The sequence below is a fragment of the Corvus kubaryi genome, unplaced genomic scaffold (assembly GCF_017639235.1).
Source record: "Corvus kubaryi isolate FWS band 111438036 unplaced genomic scaffold, C.kubaryi_AGA036_p1.0 37398, whole genome shotgun sequence".
In the NCBI taxonomy this organism is placed as follows: Eukaryota; Metazoa; Chordata; class Aves; order Passeriformes; family Corvidae; genus Corvus; species Corvus kubaryi.
This window is the reverse complement of record NW_024581137.1, coordinates 17,210,206-17,220,429: the sequence shown is the minus strand read 5'-3', so window position 1 is coordinate 17,220,429 and position 10,224 is coordinate 17,210,206. Positions and strand designations below refer to the sequence as shown.

Genomic DNA, 10,224 nt, shown 5'->3' with positions numbered 1-10,224 from the left:
TATTTCAAATGTTTATGTGTATTTACTGACAGAAACTGAATAGGTCAAACAGGTTTCTGGCTCACAATAAAATATGAAATGGGGTTTAATTCCATATATGAATAGCTGCTCATGTAAATTGGTGTGCGTGCATGTAAGGGTTGTTGGGACTATTTCCTTGATGACTTCTGTTTCTAAAGAATTTTGTGCATTGCCCCATGAAAAAAACTCTGCAGAGGAAAGTTTCAAGCTTTGAAACAAGGTTATAAAAACCAATGAGATTACCACACAGAGCACACAGTTTGTGTTAGCAGAGAACAAGTTTAATTGAAAACAGTGTTCTTGCATGTTGGATTCACAAATTCACAGTGCATGAACAAGAAACACGATCTAGCTTGTCCGCTCATCAATGACAAAAAGCCAATGCTAGCCTGTTTCCACAGGTTGCCCTCCTAAGGTACGAATGAGCCTCCCATACACCTCTTACATTGTTCGTGGTATTTAACTTTTTGCTAGAAGAGGAATTCAGGGCTACTTGTGAAGGAAGTCCACCTGAACAGAAAGATTAGGATGGGTCCAATGTGACCACTATTGTCACCTCTCATTTGCATTTCCAGGCTGTCCCGTACTGTTTCAGATCTTGTGTGTATCCTGACTTTCCCCTACGCCTATCTCCCTGCCAGCAAGAGTACATCCAGGATGGAATTTAAATAATTTTTACTGCTATCTTCAGTCAGATGGGTTAGGATAATGAAGGAAATTTTCAAGAAAACCTTCATTGGTTCTATGTTACCTGAATCGTTTCTCTCTGCACTTCACTCTTCGCTTTAGACCTATCTAGTGGTTTATATCATACAAGGGAACAGCCAGACACACCTGAGAGCATAGAGCCATCTTGAGGGGTGGGAGGAAATGAAAACCCAACAGAGAAAACCCCATCCTGAGACCAAGAGCATATGCCTGCTTTCTGAGATCAAAACTGAGCAGCGTTTCAGTTTGACTTAAGGGATTGTATACAGCAGCCATCAGCTGTGTGCCGACTTCCATGTACATGACCCAGTTTTGGATGGAAAGCACTCTTCTGTAACCCGCTCCTCTCAAACTAACATCACAGTGGTGTTGTGGTACAAAAGAGGAAGCAGACAAGAGCCTGTGTTTCAGATCTGAACTGCATGGCACATGTTACAGGGTCACTTGGTTTGAGTGTGCCTCGCTGTCCCTCTACACTTAGGAATTTATGAGGCACTCTGCTTTAGCAATGTTTTCTCTGTTTTAAGGACTGCAGTTGTTGGTACCACTTCTGGATGACCCCACCATTTATTTTGTCATTCATCACAGCACACCTAGGGCTGGTTTAGTATCAATACCAAGGAGTCCAACTTCTTCCTGGTATGTATAGGACTTTTTACAGAGAATAGGTGGTTGGGTGTTGAAATAGGGAAGGGATCAGAACAAGTCACAGGCAAGGACCACAAATGCAACTGTCAGGGAGAACCACACATGGAGCATGCAGAGGGGCTTTTTTTATTGTTTGCCACAGCTTAATGAAAGCTACCTGTTCTTTAACATTCATATGGCATGTGAACGGGCAGTGACCATACTGCTGACAGTGCTGCCCTGTGCCTACTGAAGCTTTGCACTGCACAGCGACGCAGGGTTTCGGGGCCAGACCCACAGAGATATTTAGGGGCCTAACTTCTATTTCAGACTTCAGTGGGAGGCTGGTGCCTAAATAGGAGTTGAGCACCTGATTACCTTTGCAGGTCTGGGCTTGCGTGGAAGCAGCCAGGAGGTGCTCCACGTCCCCTGCCTGCCCACAGGAAACGCTGCTCCTCTCCAACCGGCGGTCGAACCGTGGTGCGGTGCGACCCTGGTGTTGTGAAGTAGCCGTTCTCCAACTGGTGACGGCCTGATTCACAACACCAGCTGCTGCACGGCACCTTGAGGGGGCACCTGGCCAGGCTCCCTGCTCCTGGGCTCCTCTGCACTCTGTCCTTCTCCTCTGCAGTCCATCTTCCACACCATCGAGTGCTGGAAAGCAAAGTGACAGGGTTAGATCCATCGATCCCACGCGTTTTATACCCCTGTCTGTTTGAAATACAAACGTGTGAAGGGTGTATGCCTCCAAGAGAAAAAAACAAAGAAACAGAAGTGGCACTCAAGATCTAAGGCTTCGCAGATGGCCATTGCAGCGCAATGCTGCAAACGTGTACAGTTGCACTCCTGCAACTCATTCCCTGCACTCATCTCATGAGAGCTGGAGGCTGGAAGGTGAGGGAAGCAACCTAGAAACTCATCCAAGCCCTCAGAGACATGGCAGAAGCAGGCTGCTTTTTCATGGATCCCAGGATATTGTCAAAAGGAGAGCAGTGCCCAAGGGACCACTTGGCTTCCTGAGTGCACCACGGCCATGAACCTTCACACCCACACCCTGTCTACTCCTCTGAGGTGGCTGAGACAGCAGCACATGTGGTCCATTCCCAGAAGCTGCCCAGCGCGTTGGCATTCAGGAATGTGCTCCCCACCCCACAAATGTCCAAGCCTGTAGGCTCTTCATTCCCCTCCAAGGCACCCATCCCTCAGGAGCTCTCAGAAGCTAAGGAACACAACCTGCTGCTGACCAGGAAAAACAAGTTTCTTGTAAAATCACAAGGGGAGTTATGGATTCGGGGACTCAAGGGAAAAAGAAATCGCCCTCGCCTGTGCAGGACTGACACTGGTGAGCATGCCAACCATCACAGCATGCACACAGCGTCTCTCGAGCAGCATGAGGGCTCGGGGTTGCAATGCTGCAGCACTACAGGAACGGTCTTGGGGAGGCCACAGCTCCAGGTGGTCCTGCAGCTTTTCAAGCAGACAAAAAGAGGTGGAAACAGACATATGGTTCTTCCAGATTCCCCTTAGAATGCTGCACCAGTGGTACAATGACTCACTTGTCATGGTTGGGTCATTCTTAAGGGGTTGCCAACAACTCCTTATTGGGTTAACTAATCTAGGCACTTGTGAAAACTTGATCTTGTGTATTAGAGACCTTCCTCAGCAACCAAGATCCAGAAGAAGGCAGAGTTTCTGTGAGTTAATTCAGGACTATCCCTGGGATGAGGATTCATTGAGGGAGTCCTTAAGCACATTGGATAGAAAGAAAGTGGTATGCAGCCTAGCACAACTCCAGGGAGAACTGCTGGTTTTTAATAGATCTCCTGAAATGGGTTGGATTTGGAGGCATAGGAAGCATCCCTCCCCTCCATGCCCACTGCTCAATTTAATCCAAGGGAAACTTCATGCCTTGTCTTTCCCCTGCAGAGAAGGGAGATGTGTATAGTCCCTGGGCAGAGAAGTGAGTAACATAGGCACTAGCAGAAAATATTCCAGAGAGCCAGGTTATGCAATCTAGTTGCTGTAGGAAATGGAACTAAATTTCTTAACACCTGTACATGTGTACACACTTGTGAAGTCCCAGTCATGTTGTACTAACAGAGCTTTTATTTAAAGAGCAGTTTCCAAAATTTTAACATGTTGAAACAAACAAAAAAAAGAGTATTTATGTGTATCTATTATTCCCATCAGCCTTCAACTCTGAAAGGAAGAACCAGAAAGCTGAACTTGTGTTGTGGCTGGTGCTGATCAATGGTGACACGCTAATGCTGGATGAAGGGGAATCATCTCACCAGAGCAGATCTTTCACTGTCTGTGGTGGCACTGAGCACACTTGATGAACCACATTGTGTCACACACAGATCAATGCCAAATATTTTTAGTACATTCTCTGTTCCCTGGGAACACTAAAGTCTGCCGCTAGTACTGTGCGTGGGAAAAGGAAAAGCAAATGGTATGAGCCTTTTTCAAGGTTGTTGAAATCCTTCTGAATCCTTTAATACAATCTGTGCTGAAGCATATCAGATTACTTTAAAAAAGCACACTACCATATATGCATTGCTTGTAATCTGGAAGAAGCAAATTTAAAGGCCTTTTCAAGTTAAAAAACAGAATTATATGTTGTACAAATGAGAAATGAACGCTTTATCTACTTTCTCCCCCCTTAACACATCAGAAATAGAGGTTGGTTTTCTGCTTCTTTACCCCCTTGGTTAAATAGTCCAATGTAGTCTTAGTGTACATCTAAGTTTTTTAATATTAATATTCTCCCACTTTTACTTAATATTATTTTATTTAGTCATCTACTGGCAATAGCATTCATGTTCTTTGGCACTACATGGTCTGAAAGCTGTTTTACAATTTCAGCTCGATTGCACGTAGGGAAGTGTAGAATCTCCTGAACAGCTGAGGAACACACAGTGAAGGAATGGCATTCCCCCATGGCCAGCTGGGTCAAGAAGCCCTGAGGAAAAGCACCAAACCCAAATATTTACTTTAGGATAACACTAGTGCATTAGGAGAAGAAAGTCATCTCCTATAAATAGGAAAATGAACTTCTCAGTCTGGGGGGGAAAAAAATCCGCCAACACAAACCCACCCAATAACACAGATAATCCTGCCTAGGAATTAGCATTTCTCTGTGTGTGTGTATACATATATACATATATACATCTCTATATATATACTTAGAAACAGGAAAAAGTAGTAAGAAGCCATGCCAATGAGCTGGTTTTTGTACACTGAGTTGCAGGGGGTGAGCAGGACTTGGGCGTGGGGTCAGCACTAGACTCGGGGCATTAAGTACAACCCCGCCCTGAAAGGTTATTATCGCCCTTAATATCCCATGCAAATAGAATTTCTTGCTTTGGTCACAGCAGTCTATTAATTCAGCCCTCTTGTCTGGTACATCTTTATCCTCTGCAGGTTAATCCTGCCAAATTCCCTTGCTGTAGTACATGTCACACAGCATATAATATCCAACAATGCAATTTTGCTAATCCTGTTTTATCAGCTTTGTTGCCTTGTCTGGTCAATCCAATAGCGAAAAACCGCACATAAGGTTTTTGCCAAGATCTCCCTCTCTTTTGCCCCTCCACCCCCTCCCTTTTGTATGGTTTCAATTAAATAGTTTGAGAGCAGAACATAGCATTTGGATATCTGCCAATGTCCTTCAGAAGCAGAATGTCAAGGCACTTAATTATATAGGTCTCCCAATTCTTTCAGGCGCCCCACCTACCCAGTCAGCTGAATTTACTAAATGCAAGTGTAAAAAATCAGCTCAAATCTCCTTTTAAAACACTCCCCATGCATTAAGGACTTGAAGATGGCTGAATAGCGACATATTTATCGCCCATTATCTTACTGAAAGATTAAACAAATGAGTAAAGACTGTCTCATTAGCAGTTCTTTGTTGTCTTGTTTACTGTTTAGTGGACTCATTAACATTAATTATTAGAAGAGGAACATCAATTATTGCAATAACCTTTGTTAAGCCAAGCAAACTGACTGCTAAACAGCAAACGGATCCTCGTTTACCAGGCAGGATTTGCATGGACAGAAAGAAGAAAAAGAAAAGATCCCCATAAAATCCTCAACAGCACTCTAAAGCAGAAGAGATCCAGTGTCGCTTGTTAAGTCTGGCATCAGCGGCACGTCCTGCTCAAGAGCTCTAGACAGAGAATAAAAGGGTGAGTAAATTCTGAGGTTAACTCCACAAGACTTGCTTACCCAGCTCTAAGTGGCGAGATGTGAACAAAGGGATCCCTACTTCCTCTGGCGCTTGCCAGGCTGTATTTATTACACTAATTATTTTAACGCAGGGAACAGCCCTTTCTCTCCCTCGTCATCAGCGCAGTGCATATGCTTGTATAAATATAACGCAGACTGCAGCATCGATTTCAGGATTCTCCATCAACACACTGCTAGAGCTGACTGCTTCACTGCCTCAGGTGAAGGGCATTCTTACAAGATATTATGGCTCAGGCTTTTCCCTCTTCCCTTTCCCTCTTCCTCTGATTTCTTTTTCCTTTTGAGAAAACCAATCCCATGTGGAGATCTCCTCCCCTGCTAGAGCAGAGATTCGATGTTGTAGCAGTATTTTAAAGACACCATATATTTCAGCATCTCTGGCAGGAGTTAAATACCAGCAGTAGCACATCCATTATTTAAAATACTGTGAGGAAGAAAGCTGAGTCACACTAAGCTGGATCTGTCACCTCTGACACTTCTTCTCAGCCTAAATACAAGTGCTAGCCTGTGCCCAAGAACAAAACAAACCTTTGCAGAAGGACCCTGAGCCAAATCCAGAGGTTTTAGATTATATTTATATACAAATAGAAACAAGGGCAGCAAAGTGCTACACTTTCTGCAGATGCTTCCACAGCTCCACGCAGTGAGTGAATACACAGATCTCTCCTTACACCAGCCAGGTTTTAAAGAACAAACCCTTGCAATTTCTGAGCAGCTGCCCTGCGACGGCTGCCCCATGCTCGGCATCATCAGGAGCCTTCCTCTTCACCCCCAGCCCCAGCAGCGAGGTCCACCAACACCTTCCCCTTGCTGCCCCTTGAAGTACATTGACTGTGTCTGGATCTCCCCACTAATTAAAATGTGAAACAATTAAGCTGTTTGCTAAATGAATGATTCTGGCCCTACAGCCTCCTGGCCAGAGAGAGAGGTCCGCAGAGACAGTGTAGCCTGTTACCTCGGCACGAATTTGTGCTGACAGGACAGTCCATCCGTCTTCACATCTTTGGACAGCTGTGCTTACCTAGCAGAATGTAAACATCTCTGAACTTTGCTTACTGGATAAAAGGAAGCATTAGTTTCCTATTGCATTTCCTCCTACAAGATCAATCATACACACATGGGCCAGACACAGCATCCCTGTGTTTGTAATTAATCTCGTAAAGGAAGAACATCTCCTCTCAATCGATTGCTATATTTGTATGCAGCCTTCCTGCAAAGGAGGGAGTAAAAGAAAATAAAAGCCAGTAGCAGAATAATAATCAGCTGATTTCTTCATAAAGGCTGGTACATGCTTTATATGCACAGAAAGATGCTTTTTTAGATGAGCTTATTCTCTGTTGGAAAAATCACCTTGTAATCAATGTCAATCATTAACACTGGGGACTGCAGGATTGCCTTTGGATGTCCTGATAGCAGGACTCTTTGATCATGACAAAATTCAAAAGGATTTTCTGGCTTTTTTTTCGATGTTTTCACCAAAACAATACACGTGTACTTCAAAATAATCTTCCAGATGCTTCATTGTCTCTTGCTAAGTGTCATTGATTGCAGACAACCTAATGGAACAGCACAGAGTGTCTGTGTTCACTGCCTGGTTTGCTCACAGGAGACTCCTTCCCACCAACACATCTGGTCACGAAGGATGTCTCATTCACGTTTTCCTTACTGTGTATGGGGATGTTCAAAATCCAGACTAAGGAAATATTTATTTAAAAAACAGCAAACACCCCCCCAGCACAACCTGCTAGATCATCCACTTCATGAAGAGCAATTTCCTGCCCTCTCAGAGAAAGAGGTGTGTGCGAAGTTACTGCCCTTCTGAGGCCGACTAAGCCTCAAGTTAGTGGGCAGAGGGAATCAAGTGCACAGTGTTTAAAAAACAAAAAAGGGAAAGTGCTTTTCAGCAGTTCCAAGGACCCACACCTGCCTCTTTCTACTGTTTTAGATCCGTCTGTTTCATTGCACAAAGTGCACGGAGCTCACTGACATTTACACTGGGCCAGAATATTCTTTATAATGAGAAAATAAATAGTCTCTGGGACATGTTCAGATGAAATGTACACTTCTGATAGGCACCGTACTAGTCTAGGATGCAGCTGCCCATTTTGATTTAAGGGAATAATATGAAGATTTGCTTGCTCAATGCAATATTGAGACAAGTCAGCGTCCTCTTCCCCATTAAGCAAACAGCAGCAGGACAGGACTGCTACCGTTCATGACAGAGCTCACTCCATGGTACCTCACACAAGCTGCTTTAGAGGGTCTAATGCTTACATGATCAAATATTCAGAAATATTGAATATTACTTGTCTGAGAGGAGAAAAAAACATCCATATATTTTAGGAAACTGATTTACAGCAATAGAGAACAGTGTCAGTATAATAGCACTTTAAAATAAAATGCAGGTGCGGTAATTATCTCCCTGATTGCCAACACTGCAGCCCCATCTGCAAGGCCTGTGAAGACCTGGAAGCATCCTTCTTCCCATCAGCATCCCACCATTCCATCAGGTAAAAATGCAGTCCTTGCTAAATACTCTGCTGCAGTACAGCCTCTTTCAGGACAGAGGCTGATCATTTTTATTTTGTACTGCTCCTTTTAAATTTAAACATCTTTTATCTCCAGAAAAATGAAAGTTTTGCCTCAAATGAAAAAGGATGTCAAATATCCACAAAGTATCTAAGTGTACCATTTTCTTTAAGTGGACTCAAATAATGCAGTCTTCACTTGGATATATATATATGATTTTCGTAAAGAATTGGATGCCAACACATCCATTTTAGAATTTCTTTATCGGAAAATACATCTGTGTGGTAACAAGCAGGCTTTCATCTGGGAAATCTATAGCCCATTACCAGATTGCCCGTTCACTGTTCATAGGAATTGCCAGCAAAACCAAGTTACAAATCATTGCTTTGAATCCTCTCACCTCTATTTATCTGCTCCCAGCACGACAGAGGGATAGCACCTGGACCAGTGGTGCTGGCTTCTAACCTGACACGATGGACACTTCAAGAAGAGCGTTTGAGGTGGCCAGCGCCTCGACTCTTCCTCCCTCCCAGCTGCAGCAAAGGGCGTCTTGCCTCACCACCAGCAAGATTTCCACAGCTGTGGAAGGAGAGAGATTTCCACAGCTGTGAGGTGGGGAGTGGCTTGGACACATGTGTCACTCTTAGGATGCCTCCTCTCTGCCCCTCCTTTATCAAGAAAGTCCGGATGAAAAGTGTAAAGATGCTGTTTGCAAACACTGATCACTATAATTAAGGCACTGTTCAAACATTCAGTGTTTGATAAGGTGCAAAGAAGATACAATCCCATCATAACTCACTGGCCATGTAAAATACAAATGTGGTCCATACTCAACTAAAGGACAAATGGTAAGCCCAGGGCTGGGTACTGAGTGTTAACCTATGCCTTCTCTGTGTGCCTGTTTAACAGGAGATTTCAGACACTTGGCTGACTTGGAAGTTTTGATGCCTCGCCAGTTGCCTTGAGGCTGCAAATCTTAGAAGATGAGATTTTTCTGTGGCGTTTGACTTTTCTGCCTGAAGCCCAGAGAGCTGAGGAGCAGATAAAACACAGGTGAAAGTAGCCCACTACAAATGATAATTCACTGCATGTTCGAAGTAAAACTTGCATAGAATGCAAAAGGAAGGGAATTTTCTTATTCCCCTTCCCTTCATATCCATGTGACCATCACTGTCCTTTGCCCCTACATGTACTGCTCTCAGGTCTGGAAGACCAGTAAATGCAAATCATTCTTCAGGAAAAGAAGATCCCAAACTCCTTTAAATTTTATCTGCTGTTTGTTATGCTTTTTTCACAACTAGCTACCCTTCTGTTGCCAGACCTAGAGAGGTTGGAGACACACATTTCTCAAAGCCGGCAGGAAGACAATAACAATTAACAGAATTATTCAGTTCTGTTGAAGCCAGATAAAAACCATGATCTGCATAAGAATTCAAAATTATATCCCTAATGAAATGTAGTTTCTGGTCCCAGCTATTTTTTCCTAAAAAAAAAACCCCAAACAACCAACCAAACAAAACCAACCAACCAAACACCAACCCCCCAAAACCCCTCAAAAAATCCCCCAAACAAACAAACAAATGAAACAGCTCAAAGCAACTCCTAAGGATAAGTATGCAAAAGCTTCCCTTTCCTTTGCAGTCACACTACAACCTATGTTAGTGCAAGCCAGCTGCACAAAGCCATCTCCTCTTTTGTTATCAAACCAGTGAGAAAACATGAATCAAAGTGGAAATACTTCAGAGATTTCCCATTAAAGCTGCAGACTTGACAGAGAATCACATATGGTCAGTTGTACCACAAATGCAAAGTCACAGTCCTAAATCCAGCTGGTCTCCTTCATCAGAACGGGATGTGTCTGTCTAGCAGTAGTCACTGAAAGAATGAAGCAATCTACGATCTGGAAGATAGCAAGTTGGAAGGAGGCATGTTTGAGGATTTCAGTTTAATTAATAGCAATAGATTTTATTATCCTCTGCCTCCAGTTTTGCTCTTAGTTCTTTTCATATTTGCTCGCTATTAATGAAAAAAGTATAATCAAGAAAACTAAGCATAAAAGAGTTTAATTAAGCATTTTGGGGGGGGGGGGGG

At 43.5% G+C, this 10,224-nt stretch overlaps 1 protein-coding gene across 1 annotated transcript in view; it reads right to left on the bottom strand.

Annotated features, from left to right (window-relative positions):
- Nucleotides 1-280: 280 nt before the first annotated feature.
- Nucleotides 281-10,224, bottom strand: part of LOC121671865 — a 64,207-nt gene continuing 54,263 nt past the window's right edge. Inside the window, exon 3 of the mRNA XM_042044125.1 lies at nt 281-2,010. Coding sequence (XP_041900059.1) covers nt 1,436-2,010 — 575 coding nt within the window. The 3' untranslated portion in view covers nt 281-1,435. The remainder of the gene's footprint in view (nt 2,011-10,224) is intronic.